The sequence below is a fragment of the Globicephala melas genome, chromosome 10 (assembly GCF_963455315.2).
Source record: "Globicephala melas chromosome 10, mGloMel1.2, whole genome shotgun sequence".
Classification (NCBI taxonomy): domain Eukaryota; kingdom Metazoa; phylum Chordata; class Mammalia; order Artiodactyla; family Delphinidae; genus Globicephala; species Globicephala melas.
The window spans coordinates 95859569-95879340 of NC_083323.1; the positions used below are offsets into that span (position 1 = coordinate 95859569).

General features: G+C 40.3%; 1 protein-coding gene across 1 annotated transcript in view; it reads left to right on the top strand.

Moving 5' to 3' along the window:
• The first annotated feature begins 279 nt into the window (after positions 1 to 279).
• CD163 (CD163 molecule) overlaps positions 280 to 19772 on the top strand; it is a 35034-nt gene continuing 15541 nt past the window's right edge. Inside the window, exons 1-10 of the mRNA XM_030834528.3 lie at positions 280 to 394; positions 1530 to 1616; positions 2258 to 2578; positions 5564 to 5884; positions 7815 to 8135; positions 8658 to 8978; positions 17666 to 17980; positions 18078 to 18392; positions 18766 to 18858; positions 18937 to 19251. Coding sequence (XP_030690388.1) covers positions 349 to 394; positions 1530 to 1616; positions 2258 to 2578; positions 5564 to 5884; positions 7815 to 8135; positions 8658 to 8978; positions 17666 to 17980; positions 18078 to 18392; positions 18766 to 18858; positions 18937 to 19251 — 2455 coding nt within the window. The 5' untranslated portion in view covers positions 280 to 348. The remainder of the gene's footprint in view (positions 395 to 1529; positions 1617 to 2257; positions 2579 to 5563; positions 5885 to 7814; positions 8136 to 8657; positions 8979 to 17665; positions 17981 to 18077; positions 18393 to 18765; positions 18859 to 18936; positions 19252 to 19772) is intronic.

A 19772-nucleotide genomic window follows, 5' to 3' on the forward strand; every position in this document is an offset into this window, starting at 1 on the left:
ATGCTTCTAATATATTAGTCCAAAACAAGGTGCAGAAATTTAAAATATTCAATTCAATAACAACAGTATATGAGTCAGTATTTCCCCTTTAATTTTTATAAATCTGTAGTGAATGTTTCTCAGTTTTCTTTGGTTGTTTCATGTCCCAAATGGAAGAAAACATGAGCACGAAAGAGAACCTCGCTCTTTTAATTACTTCCCTTTTCTGGTTGACTCCACCTCCATTATGAAGTCTTCCTGTTTTTTTGTGGATGTGAAATGATTTTTAGAATTCTTAGTGGTCCTCTTCTTTAGGAGAACATTCCTAGGGAATAATACAAGAAGACTTAAGTATCATAAAACTTTGGAATGGACAAACTCAGAATGGTGCTACATGAAAACTCTGGATCTACTGGTAAAAGCTTCTCATTTGTTCTATTTACCCTTTAATGGAGTGTAGCAATATTCTGGAAGTCAGTGGATCTGATTTAATAGTGATGGGCATCAGGAGGGTAAGTTATAGGCAAAGGGCAATGAGCCTATAAGGCAGTACGTTTTATCTCCCATAGATTCGAAATTGAAGATGTGAGATAAGGATTAGATTTGGCATCAAGTCTGTACAAGTGCTGAGGTGCAATTAAGTAAGGAACTAAAATTAACTGAATTGTATTGAGTTTGAAGCTAACGGTTGTTAGAAAAATAGAACAAGGAGGAATGCGTATTGATTGAAAGTTGATTCCCTAGAGGACATGTAGAATAACACGCCTGAGTGTTGAAATCTACTTCGTAACCTATGTGGATGCATTAAACTTATTTAGCATTCTTACTCTTTTTTTTTCAAGCTTTTAGACTGAGGTATAACATACCACATGAAAGCATAGGTCATACGTGCACAGTTCAGTGAGTTATCGCAGAGAAGTGACTGTCATAGCATTTTTACTTTTAAATTACTGTTGGGTGAGAGTAAGAAGGAGAATTGAGTGATAGAGCATTTTATGCTATTCTTGGAGATAAGGCCCAATAGTGGGGTTTTCAAATATGATCTTTGTCACTTTTTCCTCCAATGTATTGTTCAACTGCTATTTAGCAGCACTGTGCCAGGTACTGGTGAAACTGGTGAACATGATAGATATAATTCATTCCCTCATGGAACCTGCCATCTAATAATGTGGATCTGGTAGGCTTGGAGATAAGGGTATCCGTGGTTGAATATTGCTCTCTGCCTGAAGGGAGAACTGCCCGCTTCTAAGTTTCATCAATGCCTTTTCAGTTTTCCAGGTTTTAAGGCTCAATCTTGCAATGCTTTTTCCATCCCCAACTCTCTTCTAATTCCTCACCCCTAGATTGCCTATAAACATGAACGTTTTCAAAGCTACTTCACTGAGGCTGTATGATCCTGGGTACGAATTTTTCCTGCCTGCCTTTAGCGGGAAGGGTATTCTATCTTGGTTTGACCTTCTTTGTTAACCTCAAACCTCTGAAACTATCTGTCTCCTCCAAAGCCTCTTTTTGGGAAGACTCTACTTTTGCTCTCTTTCGTCTTTTCACAGAATTTAGGAGATGTTCTGCCCGCTTAAGTCCCTTCGCTATTGCTGTGGTCTCAGTTCTCAGTGCCTGTTTGGTCACCCGTTCTCTTGGTGAGTACACTGTCAAATTTACTCACAACCTTAGCCCACTGTGGCAAGAGTCACTAAAAAGCAAATAATTCTCCGGAAGGCTAAATAGCATCTAAAAACATGCTTCATGGTTTCAAAGTAGAAGATAATAGGAAAATATCTCCATTTCAATTTCCATTTGAGTCAATAAGTTTCAGTTAGATTTTAACTAGCATTTGAAAAATTCATGGTATTTTCCATATATGTGTGAAATAGGCACTACATTCCTTACAACTGGCCTTTTCATCCTCACCCTCAGCCTTCTTTCTACAGATCTTAGGATCCTGGAGAAACTTACATAGCTTATCCCTATAAAATTTTGTAATATCTTTTTTTATAGTAAACTATCCATGAGAATATATAGATTGACGTTACAAAGAATATCAGCCATTAAATAAAGAGATCGTACAGTATTGGATTACCCAGATTTACTGGGTTTATGTCACTGCTTAACTTGAAGCCTGAGATACTGAATGAAATAACATTCTCCTGTTGTACCATGGATAGGTCCAGAAATATTTCTCGAATCTGGCTTTGAAAAATAAATAAGTAATCGAAAGAATAATAATTTTCTACTTGCTCTTTGGATCTTGACCGATTGCTGCCCTTACCTGTTGTTACAGGAGGAACAGAGAAGGAGCTGAGGCTAACAGCTGGTGAAAACAAGTGTTCTGGGAGAGTGGAGGTGAAAGTCCAGGAGGAGTGGGGAACTGTGTGTAATAATGGCTGGGACTTGGCCGCAGTCTCCGTTGTTTGTAGGCAGCTGGAATGTCCAACTGTTATCAAAGCCACTGGATGGGCTAATTCCAGTGCAGGCTCTGGACGCATTTGGATGGATCATGTTTCTTGTCGAGGGAATGAATCAGCTCTCTGGGACTGCAAACATGATGGGTGGGGAAAGCATAACTGTACTCACCAACAGGATGTTGGAATCACCTGCTCAGGTAAGACTTGCGTAAGTCAAGCCTTAACATGAAATGCTTTGTGAAAAAAAATCTATGGGTTAAATTAAAATCTATGGGTTAACAATTAACAATCTATGGGTTAACAATTAACAATCTATGGGTTAACAATTAAAAAAAATCTATGGGAGCCAGTTTTCTGTAAGTAATCTAGTCCACGTATAAAATTACCCAATCCATTGCTAAAAGACCAGAAAACACATGACAAAGCCCATATTTTAAAAAAAATCAAAAGAGATTCTGAGTACTGCAATCAATGAGGAAGCGACTAGCTTCAATTTCATATTAAGTAATCCTACGATAACTTTCTACTTCTACATAAAAATATCATAATATCTAAGTTAATTCCTTGTCCCCTTTCCCCGTAAAATGCAGCTTTCATGCATTGGCCCATAAATCATGACCCTTTTGCCCATTAATTGATAATCAACTTTATCAGGAAATAAATATTCTTAGCACTAATCCTTTTTTGTTGGAGGAAGGATGTTTTGCAAAGTAGAATTGCTTCTTCCACTGTACAATGCTATTCATTTACTATTACAAGGTAGTTTTAGTTTTAATTTATAAAACATTTTATAAGTTTCATCTCACTTGTCCTTACAATAGCCCAGACATTTCTGCTGACAAATCCCAAGGTCATGTTTCTGACCCAGTTCAGATTCCCGGGCTTCCAATTGCTCTTTGCTCATGTCGTTGACCTTTATGCAACTTTATCACCACCCAGCCTTTCTAGGAGAGATCATCTCCTCCGTAGGACTGATTTTAGAAAGGACTAATCTCTATCCAGGCATGGTGGTGTAATGGGAGCAACACAGGCTAGTATCTAGAAAATTGCTCAGCTGCTCATTAATGCTATTATTTTGAGCAAGTTGCTAAATCTTTCTAAACTTCAGTTTCTGAGCACCCAATGATATAATACACGTAAAGCTGCTGGTACACTGGTAGGTAATAGGTGTTAAAAATTAACATGAGTTTCCTCGTGGCTCACTGCTTCTCATTACCTAGACAACTCATTTCTCTTTCTTCTTCCTTCTCTTCCTCCATTCTTCTCCTCTTCCCCCTTCTTCTCTTCTTGTCTTTTATTGTTAATCATTTTGCAGGGAAAGATAAGAAATAACAACTGTAACATCTACGGCAAAGTTAAAAATGATGATAAATCTTGCCAGGCTCTTACTATAATTATTGCTGTCTATAGAGTTGGCTGTTGAAGCTAAGACATCAGTGTAGTACTTTTAACTCGTGTTCTGGTTTTCATACCTTTACATAAGGATCCTTTATATAAGGATGACATTAATCAAACTTGGTTTTTGAAGTTTATACACCTAAACCTCCAACTGGCGTGTAATAATAGAAAGGGATGTGTAGCCACTCAGGGATTCATGAGTTTCATGAGGTTTCTGAATTCATATTTCTGAGGTTTCAGAGTCTGTATTTCTGAGATTCTCTACCCTGGTCAGTGCTCAATCCTCAGAGCATCTGCTTGGGAAATTCTATTATTGGGAAATTCTATTATTATCACATGCATAATAGTAAAGAGGATAGACTCTGGTGCTAGATTGCTTTTTGTTTGTTTGGGTTTTTTTACATTGTCTCTACTGTTTTCTGGGTGTTGGATCCTGTGTCAATTATTTAACCTCAGTTTGCTTATCTGTGAAGTAGAGATAGTGGTAATGACACATAATGCTTAATGTTGTTGTGAAGACTGAAGATAGCATATGTAATACGTTTGGAACAGCATATGCACATTTTGATTGTAAGCTATTATTACTATTCATGATACAAAATCTTGTTGAGTAGAGGTCCTTGTCTGGAGTTCAGTGCTTTTAAAATTGAATTACTGTTTCAGAAAAGAACTTCTAAGCATTTTATTCAACCACCAACAGTTTCTGGTTTTTAGGTGTCCCAAAATTTCATCCCAAGTCTCTTTTTCTCAGGTATTTTAGTCATCATAGAAAATCTAAGGATAGCTTATAGAGAGAATTTTCCTTATGAAAAAGCCATTCTTTGCTAAAAATGGTAGCAGGTGCTTCGGGGGAGGGAAAAGAAAGCTTTGATTCAGAAAAAAATTGGTAAGAAATAAATTATCTTGATTAACTTTTTTCCCCCAATTTTTAATGTTTTTTTAAAATTTTGTTTATTTATTTTTGGCTGCATTGGGTCTTCATTGCTGTGCATGGGCTTTTCGCTACTTGGGGCGAGCAGGGGCTACTCTTTGTTGCAGTGTGCGGGCTTCTCATTGCTGTGGCTTCTCTTGCTGTGGAGCACGGGGTCTAGGCACGCGGGCTTCAGTAGCTGTGGCACGCAGCTTCAGTAGTTGTGGCTCACGGGCTTAGTTGCTCCTCAGCATGTGGAATCTTCCAGGACCAGAGCTCAAACCTGTGTCCCCTGCATTGGCAGGCAGATTCTTAACCACTGCGCTACTAGAGAAGTCCTAATGTCTAATGTTTTGTATACCACTTTTGCAAACTATCGTGCATGCTTATGCATTTTTTTTGCTTTTTCCTGTTTTCTAATTTCAAATTCAACTTCAAGCAATCATTCATGCTCTAAACTGATGATCATAAAAAAAGATTAAAATAAAAATTTTAACTGTTCAACAAATGACTGGTTTTTCATTTTTGCTTCTTTGTAGTATGAACAAATTTTATTTTTTCAAGCTTTTTAAATAAATACTTTGAGGCAAACGTATCTATTTCTACATAGAAGTGTTTATTATGCCTCAGTAATGGAAGGAAACAAAACAAAGCACAAAGTAAAGTTTAATCTGTAAAAGATGTTTTTACAGATTAATCGTTGGTTGGTTTTCAAAAGATTAAAATTCTCCAAAATGTGAACAGGGGCAGCATCCAAAATGAAGCATCATTTTTAAGGATAGGATCAAATCTCAAGTGACTAGAGGAATATTATTTTCTAAAATCACTTCTGAATAAATATTACTTCTGAATTCTGGTCTTTTCTCCACTCTAGATGGATCTGATTTGGAGATGAGGCTGATGAATGGGGGAAACCGCTGCTCAGGAAGAATAGAGGTCAAATTCCAAGGACAGTGGGGCACTGTGTGTGACGATAACTTCAACATAAATCATGCCTCTGTGGTTTGTAAACAACTTGAATGTGGAAGTGCTGTCAGTTTCTCTGGTTCAGCTAATTTTGGAGAAGGTTCTGGACCAATCTGGTTTGATGACCTTGTATGCAATGGAACTGAGTCAGCTCTCTGGAACTGCAAACATGAAGGATGGGGAAAGCATAACTGCGATCACGCTGAGGATGCTGGAGTGATTTGCTTAGGTAAGGACTGGCCTGTGCTTTTTCTGTTCTCCATGAGAGGACAAAAAAAAGGGGACAAAAGTCTCAAAAGGCTGAACTCCTAAAAACATAATGAAGTCTGCTTCTTTTATCGCCTTATTATTATTACCTCATTTCAGGATGCAGTTCTGATACCTGTGGAATTTTTACCTTAACTGTAATTAGGATAAGTAGGTTAGGGGGGAATGATGACAGTGAAATTGAGATCCAAGTCAAGAGCGTAGAAGGAAGTGTTTAGAGAATAGTCCACTCCCCCCATCCCTCCAAAAAAAACGAAAGAAAAAGAAAAGTTAATTGTTAAAAACAGGTTAAAATTTTGCTTTCTGTATGTTTCAGAGCACCCCCTTTATCACCCTCTACCTACAAAAGTCTCCTCTTTAGCCATTTTGACCCACCCTTTCTTAAACCCACCTTTTCTTAAATTCACAGAATCAAATGATTAAAAAAATTGGTTTCCTATTAAAACCTCATTTATGCTAGTGCTATGTTATGAGCAGGCACTGTGTCTGTCTAGAAACTTTCATGTTTCACGCTTGATTACGGGACAGGGACATGGCTTTGCGTGTACAAGACTGTCACTCTCCTTTCTTCACTTGAGTGCCGAGTTTGAAGACCTAGTAAGTCTTGAACCCCAGGGAATATTTAGGAAAATATAACTAGGGTAAAAATGTCCCTGTATTCACCAGGTATTTTTTTTTCAAATGAAGGAAATTCAATCCAAACTAACTTTAAAATGAGACAATACTGACTCAGAAAAGCGGGAAACCCAGGAGGTACAGTTGGCTCCATCCAAGCACTGCGCGGCTTGCGGGATCTTAGTTCCCCGACCAGGGATCGAAGCCCGGTCACAGCAGTGAAAGCACGGAGTCCTAACCACTGGACAGCCAGGGAATTCCCAAATTGGCTTTTTTCTTGTTGAATAATATGACCGTCTATAGTCTAAACCACAAAGGATGGGATTCCTACAGAAAAGATGGATTCTGTTAGCTGAAGAAAGTGGAAGGGATTTGGCATAGAAAAAACACAGTATGTACGTTCTGTTTCCCTTTACCCATCAAAATCTTTCTAGGTCCCCAGTCAGCACGTTTCTTCTCAGTGTGTTTTATACATCCTGAGTAATCACAATAAACAGCACTGTGACAACAAGAACCAAAACTGCCTGAGGAAAAAAGCAATTTATTTATTATAGGATATTACTTAGAATCAAGTTCTGTTCTTTGAGGAATATTGATTGGGGGAAGTTGAAAGTAGTAATGGTGAGGTCCCTTTTCTCTTTGCTTTGCGTTTCAACTACAGAAGTGGTCAGAAAGGGGTCAGGCATGTAATACAAACCAGGTAGTCTGGGTAGACAATGAAGTCAGAGGCAAAAGTGAGTATTGAGGCAAACAGGAGTGTGTAGGTCCCACCTAGACACCTGCAAACATATATTTAAAAGGGAAAAAAACAATTCCAACAAAAAATCTGCGGTGATCAAACAAGCGAATCTCTAGATAAATTTCAGTCCCTGGGCCTCCTGTTAGGAACTCTTCCTATAATGCATGCTCTCCATAGTGAAAAGCCCCGTCTTCTTTTTTGTTTTTTTAATTTTTATTGATTGATTGATCTTTTCCATTATGGTTTAGTACAAGATATTGAATATAGTTCTCTGTGCTATACAATAGGACCTTGTTGTTTATCCGTTCTATATATAATAGTTTGCGTCTGCTAGTCCCAAACTTCCAATCCGTAGAAAGTCCTGTCTTCTTGCCTGATCCACTCCTCCTTCCATCTTTAACGATTTTCAGTGGTAATATATCACTGTTTTCTCTATCTCTCCTTATATCTCCCCCCTTAACTCATCTCAGGTACCGCTGTTTAGAGCACCTTCATTCTTGTTTCTTTATCACTGACTTGTTTTTTTTCCCTCTTACAGAGGGAGCAGACCTGAGCCTGAGACTGGTAGATGGAGTCACTGAATGTTCAGGAAGATTAGAAGTGAAATTCCAAGGAGAATGGGGGACAGTGTGTGATGATGGCTGGGATAGTAACGATGCCGCTGTGGCATGTAAGCAACTGGGATGTCCAACTGCCGTCACTGCCATTGGTCGAGTCAACGCCAGTGAAGGAGTTGGACACATTTGGCTTGACAGTGTTTCCTGCCATGGACATGAGTCCGCTCTCTGGCAATGTAAACACCAAGAATGGGGAAAGCATTATTGCAATCATAATGAAGATGCTGGTGTGATATGTTCTGGTAAGTTAAAACAAAACAGAACAAAAAGAAAAACAGAGGAGGAAGGACCTGTGTTCTTTAGGAGTAGGAATAGGTGTGAGATGTGAGAGAGAGAAATATCTAATAATTTCCTTGTTGGGAATTCTTTTACAGTTGTGAGGAATCTTTAACACATTCTTTATATGACTAGTTTGGTGGGTTGTCTGACTCTATTTTCTATAATAATTTTTCCTACTGCTGTTAGGGACCACATTTCAAATTCTAAATCTACCTGGAGCTCCAAGAGACAAAATGATACAAGTCTTTTCTTTATATCTGATTTGCTCGTATTTTTTAGTCACTGACAATTTTTATTAAGTTTTGAAACTGTAATCCCATTTCTAACCAAATTCATGGTTTATACTGACTCTTCAAAAAGCCAGGAGATGGGTAAGCCAGAATTTTCAGTGTCTCAGTATCTGGGAAGGAAGAAGATTTTAAAAATACCCTTTGGGAGCTAACCTCCATATGTATCTATGGCCTAAGTTTATGTTTCTTTTGCAGATGGATCAGATCTGGAACTGAGACTTAAAGGTGGAGGCAGCCACTGTGCTGGGACAGTGGAGGTGGAAATTCAGAAATTGATAGGGAAAGTGTGTGACAGAGGCTGGGGACTGAAAGAAGCTGATGTGGTTTGCACGCAGCTGGGATGTGGATCTGCACTCAAAACATCCTATCAAGTTTATTCCAAAATTAAGGCAACAAACACATGGCTGTTTTTAAGCAGCTGTAATGGAAATGAAACTTCTCTTTGGGACTGCAAGAATTGGCAATGGGGTGGACTTAGTTGTGATCACTATGATGAAGCCAGAGTTACCTGCTCAGGTAAGACTTTCAATCAACGTGTTAAGAAGTTGCATTCCAATGTTATTCTTTTACATGTAGCTGTCCAGTTTTCCCAGCACCACTTATTGAAGAGACTGTCTTTTCTCCATCGTATATTCTTGCCTCCTTAGTCATAGATTAGATGATCATAGGTGCATGGATTTATTTCTGGGCTGTCTATCCTGTTCTATTGATCTATGTGTCTGTTTTCGTGCCAGTACCATACTCTTTTGTTGATTGTAGCTTTGTAGTATAGTCTGAAGTCAAGGCTCCTGATTCCTCCAGCTCCGTTCTTCTTTCTCAAGATTTTCTTTGGCTATTTGGGGTCTTCTGTGTTTCCATACAAATTTTAAATTTATTGTTTAGTTGTGTGGAAAAAATGCCATTGGTAATTTGATAGGGATTGCGTTAAATTTGTAGATTGCTTTGGGTAGTATGGTCATTTTAACCATATTGATTCTTCCAGTCCAGAAACATAGTATAACTTTCCACCTGTTTGAGTCATCTTCAATTTCTTTCATTAGTGTCATAGTTTTCTGAGTACAGGTCTTTTGCTTCCTTAGGTAGCTTTATTCCTAGTTATTTTATTCTTTTTTATGTGATGGTAAATGGGATTGTTTCCTTAATTTCTCTTTCTGATAGTTCATTGTTAGTGCATAGAAATGCAACAGATTTCTGTATATTAATTTTGTATCCTGCAACTTTACTGAATTTGTTGATGAGTTCTAGTAGTTTTTTGGTGGCGTCTTTAGGAGTTTCTATATACAGTATCACGTCATCTGCAAACAGTGACAGTGTTACTTCTTCCTTTCCAGTTTAGATTCCTTCTATTTCTTTCTCTTGTCTGATTGCTGTTCCTAGAACTTTAGATACTATGTTGAATAAAAATGGCAAGAGTGGGCATCCTTGCCTTTGTTCCTGATCTTAGAGGAAATGCTTTCAGCTTTTCACCATTGTGTTTGATATCAGGTAGATTGCCTATCTGCACTTCACTTAGTTCTTATTCTGGGGTTTTATCTTGTTCCTTTGTTTGCAGTATGTTCCTCTGTTGCCTTATTTTGCCTAACTTGCTGTTTTCAGTTCTACATATCTGGTAGATTGGTTACATTTCCCAAACTTAGAGAAATGGCCTTTTGTGGGAAATGTCCTATGCTTTCAGCAGCACACTCCCCTCTGGTCACCAGAGCTATATGCTCTAGGGGTGCCCCCCATGTTGACTGCACAAGTCCTTCTGATGTGTTTGGCATGGGGTAGCTGGCTGCAGAGACCAGGGGTGTCCCAGGACTAGTGCTGTTTCACCGTGGGTTGAGCCAGGTTCTACAATGGGTGATTGCAGAGCCAGGGTTCTCAGATCTAGTGTCATACTGCTGGTGGGTAGAGCTTTTTCCTGACATGGCTGGCTGTGGGTTCCGGGGTGTCCCAAAGCTAGTGTTGGCCTGCTGGTGAGTGGAGCTGGTTCCTGGGGCAGATGGCTGAGGGGTCCAACATGTCTCAGAGTTGGTGTCCACCTGCTTGTCAGTGGGACCAATGTCCAAGGGATCCTGGGGCTGGTGCCCACCTACTGATGCATGAAGCCATGTCCTGGGGCTAATGCCAGCCACTGGAAGGCAGACAGGTCCTGGGGTCCCAGCTATAGGGCCCAGGAATCCCAGAGCTGGTGTTGGCCTGCTGATGGACAGGGCCAGGGTCCCAGAGGTGCTGGTACTGGCCTCCTGGTGGGTGGGCTGTGTCCTGACAAGGCAGGTTGTGGGGCTACGGTGGTCCTAGGGCTGGGGTCTGTCCACTGGGGGATAAGGCTTGTCCCAGGGCCAGCACCAGCCCTCTGGTGGGTGGAGCCGGGTCCCAGAGGCTCTGGCTGCAGGGTCCTAGTGGTCCCTGCGCTAGTGCCGGCCCACGGTCGTGTGGGGCTGGGTCCTGGGCCCTCTGGTGGGCAGGGCCATGTTCCAGGGTAGCTGTGGGCTCAGGATGTCTCAAGGAAGCCTGCCTGCTGGTAGGGGCAGTAGTGGGGGAGGGGTGTTGCTGCCTGATAAATTGGTTGGTCTCACAGTACTGGTGCTGACAGGCTGGTGAGTGGGTCTGAGTCCTGGTGCTAATAAGCTAAAGAGAGGATTCCAAAAATGACTTTTTCTAACACCAGTATCCTTGTGGTAGAATGAGCTCCCCAAAATGACTGCTGCCAGTGTCTATGTTCTCAGGGTGAACTCCAGTCACCTCCTGCCTCTCCGGGGGGCTCTCCAAGATCAGCAGGTGGATCTGACCCAGGCTCCTTTCAAATTACTGCTTCTGCCCTGTGTCCCGGAGAGGGTGAGATTTTGTGTGTGTCCTTTATGAGTGGAGTCTCTATTTCCCACAACCCTCGGCTCTCCCAAAAGTAAGCCCTGCTGGCCTTCAAAGCCAAACGTTCTGGGGATGCAGGACCCCTGCGCTTGTCTTCCTGGTGCAGGATCCCTGGGCTGGGGAGCCCGATATGAGACTTAACTTCTCAAGTTGGATGCTTAATTAATTTTGATTCTTTCCTGTTTATTAATATAACCATTTGAGGTTATAGGTTTTCCACTGAGTGTACCAGTAGCTATATCGTATAATTGATGAATTGATGCTCTGTGAATCTGGGACACAGAACTTCCTATGACTGTTATGTGGTCATTGTGAATTGCTCTTTTTAGTATTATAAGGTTTCCGTCTTTTATGGTTGAACAATTTTTTTTTTCTGGCTATGCCACACAGCTTGTGGGATCTTAGTTCTCCGACCAGGGATTGAACCTGCGCCCTCGGCAGTGAAAGCGAGGAGTCCTAACTACTGGACCGCCAGGAAATTCCCCCCAAATTTTTGTTCTGAATCAAATTTGTCTGATGTTAATATCTCACCTGTTGCTTTATTTTCTATTCTCTTACTTTCAACCTTTACAAATAATTTTGTTCCAGGTGCATCACTTGTACTCAGAATTGGGATTTATGTTGAAAAGGACTCTGATAGAGTTACTTTTTTGAAATGGGAGATGTATTTGACCTTAACTTAGTCATATTATGCGTTATTATGTTGTCATAATTATATATGACATAATATTTATTGTCGTGTAATATGCTACAACTGAAAACATATCTCACTCTATGACCTTTATGGGGCCTTTGCATGTGTTTGGGAATGTGTAAGCATGTTTGTATGTCTGATAATTTCCTTCTAAATTTAGAAAGGGTTGTCTATTTTCCTATTAATTTATTTTATTTAATTAGTATGAAGTTCAGCTGCAACTACAAGAAATACCACCTGAGTGGCTAAAGAAACAAAAATTTTTTTTCTCATTTAAAATAAGTCAAATAGGTAAGAAGTTTAAGGCTGTTTGGGTGGTGCTGTGGTCACCAAGAAGCACCTAGAGTTGTTCTTCTGCAGTAATTTATCAAATGCTACTGGACAAGGATAATGAGTTGCCCTGCAAGTGACGAAATGTGTTGGTGAGCCAGTTAGACAGACCAGGTTCTGCCCTCTGAGAAGCTGCTCTCTGCGCGCTGTCCTTCATGAGCCCAGGTGCTCTTCTCAGGGCAGCACTTCCTAGTGCATCTTTCTCATAGTCAATTCTAAGTTCAGTTTGGAGAGTATACCTGTCCGGGGGCTGCACAGCTTTCACAACCCACTCTCTGCTGATACTGATTTAGGGACCCTTGGATTGCTTTTAGGGTTGAGTAATCATTAGCCGATGTCGGCTGCCCTCAAAGTCAGCAAAAAATTCTCTCCAAACTTAGTAGGCTTCTAGTCTGTTTGCTTTAACCCAATGCCATGTGAAAGTAACAACAAAGAATAAATTACGTACTTTGATCTGTCCTGTGACCAGGCCCTTCCTCTTAATTTATTGGCCACTCCCTCACGAAATTAGTATTTATCCTTCCATTTCTTCTTGCAGTCTAGCTTCTTCTAGACTGAGCTTACCTCTCTCTTAAGTGTTAAAAGTGGCAAGGAGGATTCATGCCATGTCAACATTCTGATATTTTTCTTTCTTTATACCTTTATAAAAGTATACTTTTCTTTTTTTACACTTTTCCCAGTATGTTCTCAAAGTCTTCAGCTTTAGTAAGCACGTGGTTTTCTTTTCAAGGTGACATTTGTCCAAATATCTTACCATGGATAACATGACTTATTAGCTTTCCGGCCTACAATATCTGAGTCATTAGTATATTCTGCCCATGAATTCCATTCAACCACATCCAAAATTTAGGTTTTATTACTAGAGTACCTCACTTACGATAACACATTCTGAATTATTTAGGATTCTATTAAGCCGCCTATAATAGAAATCGCACATAGCATAAATCTGCAACTTAAGGGGGGCCCCTCTCTTTACAAAATTATATTTTTGTTTGCTATCTGCCGTATGTGCACTTTGCTTCCTTTTGTAATCTCTCTTACTATATTTCTGTAGCTTTTTGGAAGCTCTTCTATTAATACTTATTTTGGGGCCTAGATTTTAGCTCTCTCCTTGTTTTTCTAGAAATAGAGTTTGTAATTTTATTTTTTGATTTACTTGACACTTTCAGAAGATTTCCAGGAAAAAAATTATGGAAATACCGTCTCTGTGCCTGTCAAGTTCAAACTACGAATTCCGTAATCTGTTCAAATTCTTAGACTTTTATAAAGCACAAGGTTTTATGGCTGATAGGGGCCAGAACTAAGTAAAGCTGGAAGACTAGAAAGACAAAGTAACAATTTATCCCTGACACGTAGTTTAGACAAGCCAGCTACAAAGAAGTCTAAGAATTTTGGCCACAAAATTGCTTTGAATCCCGGACATTTTGTTTGTGATGACTGTATATTTGCTGTAGAGGACATCTGAACCTAAGAAATAGTTCATTTGAGTTGTGTTTTATTTTACTAAAGTCTAAAAAATAATTTTGAGACTAGAATGATTTATACTTCTTCAGAGTCTGGAAAGGAATAAATGATGAAAATGTATCAATGCTTCTTTAAAGCATATTGTGTATTTTATCTATTACTAAACAAAAGGAAGTAACTCTAATTAATTTTTCTTATATTTGTTCTTCATTTCTCCATTTCTTCATTTCTACAGAAAGAAATGGATACAGATTTAGTTACTGATGTCAGGGAAAGTTTAACTTATTGATTAAAGGAGCTAAATCCAGGCACAAAAATTCAATTAATGGCTTTTATGTTAAAATGCACTCATAGGTTTAACAGGAAAAAAAAATCCCTTAAAGGGGTAAATTACCAATATTCTAACCATGTACACAGAGTAAATGGTATAAGGAAGCCAATCTGTGGTACAGATTAATGTGTTACAAGCAGATTCATGAAATAAAGGCTGAGGATACAGTCTCCAAGACATTTCTGTGTAGAAGAATTTCTCTTTTGCCCTGAACTCAAATATTTTATGACAAAGGAAATAAGAGGATACTTACAGAAGGGACTTGTTTTCAAGTGCTTCACAAGTTTTCACCATTAAAGAGAAAGTTATTTGTTTTTGCTTTTTTTTGGTTGGGGGGAGGTTGTTTTTTCACTGGTTGTGTTTTATTTTGTTCGAGATTGATCTAGATGAGAGAGCAAGAGGTTAAAAGAAAGCTGAATTTGGCTCAATCTAAGAAACTGTTTTTATTCCAAGGTTTAGGTCTGTCCAAAAGTGGAATAGGATTATATGAATATTAGCTAATGATATCTTGGAGGAATTTCATGCTCAAATAATGATTCAACAAGATTAAATCAAGGACTTGACTCAAGAATCTCATTATTTGTGTTGTAGAGGCATTATTTGCTTTAAAGTCTTAGCTGTGTTTAGAAAGCAACGTGTTCTTCAACTCAAATTTGGGTAGAACTTGCTTTGTACATATTTAATGGATAAGTGGTGAAATTTTTGCGTGCTGAGTTATTTTATGCTTCTATAACAGAGAATATAGTAAGATCTAGAACACTTTCGGAAATTGGCGAGGGCTGATAGTGTATCTGTGTCATGCTGATAGTAATGTTGAGGGATCGTAAAAATTAGTGATATTTAACAGCAGGCATCTCTAAAAGACTTATACCTTTTAGAAAGTCCAATTTCATATGCATTTCCTTTCTTTCCTCTCTTTTAAGATGAATTAAAGGAAATAGTTTGTATCTCGCACGTAACTTGAATTACCGCTGAGTATGTTAAAAGAAACTCACACTTATCTTGATGAGTGTGCTCTCAACCCGGCAAAGAATGTCCTTAAAACCTGAGCCCCATTTCTTCAGCTTTATTTCTGGTGTGTCTTTTCTTTACGTTTTAAATTCCAACCATGGTAAATTATCCATAATTTCTCAATTACATCATGCTATTTCATGACTGTATTCTTTAAATGCCATATCACACATTATTTGCTTGGCAAACTCCTCATCTTTTTATCAAACTCAGTTCAGATTTAATAGAGCTGGTGACTCCTTCATTTGTTAGTTTTGTATCTAAAATATGTATCTAGTTTTGGACTCAAATTATTATTTGAACATGTGTATCTTCTACTAAATTATGTGTTCTTGAAGGAGAGAGCAATTAATGAGAAACTGAGCAGCCTTGAAAAGAAGTAATTTTTTCCCAGGTACATAAGGTTGGGAAATACGTAATAAGTAGAGAGAAAAGTGTCTGCAGAAGTACAGAAGCTTGAGAAAGCACATTTAGGCTGAGGTATCCGGTATGATTGGTAGAGTAATAGATGTTAAGGCTTTTCAGGTGACATCATAGAGTATTTTCAAGTATGCTAAGAAAACAATGCTTATTATCCCCCCTTAATTTGAATAGATGGGTGATATTGGGGAAGCTGCCAAAGCTCTCTGTGCTGCAATTTCCTCAAAAGAAAAAAATGGTGATAATAATAATAATATCTACTCCCTCGTGGGAATTACACAGCAAGTGATCAATACATGTTAGCTACTGTGGTTATGATTATTATTAGTAGTATTAGAATTATCTATCCTCACTGATAGACTGAACTCTGTGCCCATCCAATGCCTAAAATTTTGTAGGTTCTTAATAATATTTGTTAAAAAGATAAATTATTATATAAGTAGTAAAGAAACACCGACTTACCTTGAAGACAAAGAAATTACGTGAAAATATTTGAACTTTAATAATACACTCTTGGTCATGGTGTAGATTTATTGGAAAGAGGATTTAGAAGCTAGGAGACCACTTAGGAAGCTATTGCAAAAGTCTACATGACAGGGCTTCCCTGGTGGCATAGTGGTTAAGAATCCGCCTGCCAATGCAGGGGACACGGGTTCGATCCCTGGTTGGGGAACTAAGATCCCACATGCCGCGGGGCAACTATGCCCGTGCGCCACAACTACTGAGCCTGCGCCCTAGAGCCCATGAGCCACAACTACTGAAGACCATGTACCTAGAGCCTGTGCTCCGCAACAAGAGAAGCCACTGCAATGAGAAGCCCGTGCACCACAACGAAGAGTAGCCCCCGCTCGCCGCAACTAGAGAAAAGCCCGCGTGCAGCAACGAAGACCCAACACAGCCAAAAATAAATAAATTAAATAAATAAATTAAAAGTCTACATGACATATGATGACAAATTACATCAAAGTAACTATAAATATGGAGGAAAAGTATGCTGGAGGACTGACACATACTGGTGGCTTCTTCATGTGCGGTGTATTATAGGGGATCACGATTCTAGGCTCTCTAGTATACTGCCTGGCTTCAAATCCTGGCCCTTCACTAATTTGCTGTGCGACCTTAGCAAATTACTACAGTTCTCTATGTTTTAGTTTCCTTGTCTGTAAAACTGGAATGTTATTAATAGTTATACCCTAAGGCAATTGTAAGGATGAAATAATGTTTGTTAAATACTTACTAAAATGCCATATATATATATATATATATATACACACAAGATAAGTGTTCACTTTAATATTCACTACTATCATTATTACCATGATTTATGAGGAGATAAAAAGGGGGTCCAATTTCAGGTGATTCTAATTTGGTCCTGGATACCATTAGTTGAGTAAGGAATACCATGGGCTTGTCAGTACATAATTCATTCCATTTTGAACACCTTAAGTTCCAGATGTCCAAGTAGATCTGCTTATACATATAAATTTAAAGAGAAATGTATAGATGAAAACATATTTATTGGCAGTTAAGAGAAGATGTCCATTGAGAAGATGAGAAAGGAGGATAGAACTTTGGTTGGGGAACACACGAAAGGTTCTGATAAAGCACTGTCAGGCAGGAAGGAGGAGAAAACAGGGAAAAGGAGCATCTCGGGTCAAGTGTGACAGGGAAGAAGAGGTCTGCTGTTCATTTTGGAAACAGGAAGTGTTGATATATTAAAAGTCCTTACCTAGAACCATTTGAAATGGTTGGGGCAGACCGCTTGGGTGAAGGACTGCATATAGGGCTAAAAAGTAGAGAGAATGGACACGCATTATCTGTGGTCTCCAGTGTGATGCTTAATATAGGCAAAATACTGAAAGGAAAGAGTAATCATGCTCCAGGAATTACAGGTTCCAGGAGGCAAAGTTCCAGAACTGTCTCCGATGAAGTGGTCCAATGAAGGATGGGGAGGTCTGGAATTTGCTAAGCCGAACTCTAGGCAGAAAAGCCAAGAGGAGAGAATAGCTTCCCTTTCTCACTTTTCACTCCCTGCCTCACTCTCATCACGAAGGAAAATCTTGGAATCATGTTGTCTCTCACTGAAATATTATTTTTCAGCCCACAGGGAACCCAGACTAGTCGGAGGGGACATTCCCTGCTCTGGTCGTGTTGAAGTGAAACATGGCGACACCTGGGGCACCGTCTGTGATTCTGACTTCTCTCTGGAAGCGGCCAGCGTGCTATGCAGGGAATTACAATGCGGCACAGTCGTCTCTATCCTGGGGGGAGCTCACTTTGGAGAAGGAAACGGACAGATCTGGGCTGAAGAATTCCAGTGTGAGGGGCACGAGTCCCATCTTTCACTCTGCCCAGTAGCACCCCGCCCAGACGGGACTTGTAGACACAGCAGGGATGTTGGAGTAGTCTGCTCAAGTGAGACCCAGAGCACATGTTCAACGTGTTCCCATACTGTGAAGAGGGTAGGGTTAGGTAGTCACAGACATCTTTTTAAAGCCCTGTCTCCTTTCAGGATACACAGAAGTTCGCTTGGTTCATGGCAAGTCCCCATGTGAGGGAAGAGTGGAGCTCAAGATTCTTGGGACGTGGGGATCTCTCTGCAACTCTCACTGGGACATGGAAGATGCTCATGTTCTCTGCCAGCAGCTTAAATGTGGAGTTGCCCTTTCTACCCCAAGAGGAGCACCTTTTGGGAAAGGAAGTGGGCAGGTCTGGAGGCACATGTTTCACTGCACTGGGACTGAGCGGCACATGGGAGATTGTCCCATGACTGCTCTGGGTGCGTCGCTGTGTTCTTTGGGGCAAGTGGCCTCTGTAATCTGCTCAGGTAAGAGAAAAAGGGCAGCCAACGGTGAGCCTCTCCCACGGCGGTGTGCCTTAAGAGAGGGCGTAACTATAGCGAAGAACAGAAGTAAAAGGGAGTGATCCGTTTTGAGGGATCGTGAGAAGTGTGCCAGAATATTAACTTCATGTATCTTTTTAGAGGGAAAGTAAACTTAATTTTCATGGGCCTCATCATTATTTAGTGCTTAACCATGTGCCTTCTCAGAGTACCTGATTCATTCCCAGCCTGGTTGACCCATCCACCTTTCTCTAAAGCTATGTTTGTCCTAGCTCACCTATTTAACACTCCAGCTGACCTCCTTTCCTCACCCCAACTTTTTGTATCTCTTGTGACTGATGACGTTTGGTGTTTGCAGGAAACCAGAGTCAGACGCTACCCCCGTGCAATTTATCATCCTCGGACCCAACAAGCTCTCTTTTTTCAGAAGAAAGTGGTGTTCCCTGCATAGGTAAGAATCAGTGACCAGTCTATGAAAATGATCTCAGAATCCTTAGAAATGCATTTATATTTTATTTTCTCTTTGCAGGGAGTGGTCAACTTCGCCTGGTAAACGGAGGCGGGCGTTGTGCTGGGAGAATAGAGATCTATCATGAGGGCTCCTGGGGCACCATCTGTGATGACAGCTGGGACCTGAATGATGCCCACGTGGTGTGCAAACAGCTGGGCTGTGGAGGGGCCATTAATGCCATCGGTTCTGCTCATTTTGGGGAAGGAACAGGGCCCATCTGGCTGGATGAGGTGAACTGTAATGGAAAAGAATCTCGTATTTGGCAATGCCATTCCCATGGCTGGGGGCGGCATAACTGCAGGCATAAGGAGGATGCAGGAGTTATCTGCTCAGGTAAGTTCTGCATAATTACAATTGATTATAATTGTATAAGAAAGGACTGAGGTGGGGCAAAGGGTAGTGAAGGATATTAATCTGAGCAAATTCCCTAAAATACAGGCTCAGAGGGAACACTTGTGAGATTCAGGCTGCCAGAAGTGTGGATTTGATGAATTAGTGCTACCTCATGTGCAAGGTAGTATTATATCAGAAAGAGAAAACTTCAGAAGTGAGTTTGCATATCATGAAAATGACAGCAAAACTAATCATAAGTTCTTTTATAAACATACGTGGAGCTGGATGTTGGGTAAGGATTTAGTGCACCACTTGACGATAGCTGTATTAGTAAAGTAGATTAAAAAGGACAGCAGGGGCTTCCCCGGTGGCGCAGTGGTTGAGAGTCCGCCTGCCGATGCAGGGGACGCGGGTTCGTGCCCCGGTCCGGGAAGATCCCACATGCCGCGGAGCGGCTGGGCCCGTGAGCCATGGCCGCTGAGCCTGCGCGTCCGGAGCCTGTGCTCCGCAACGGGAGAGGC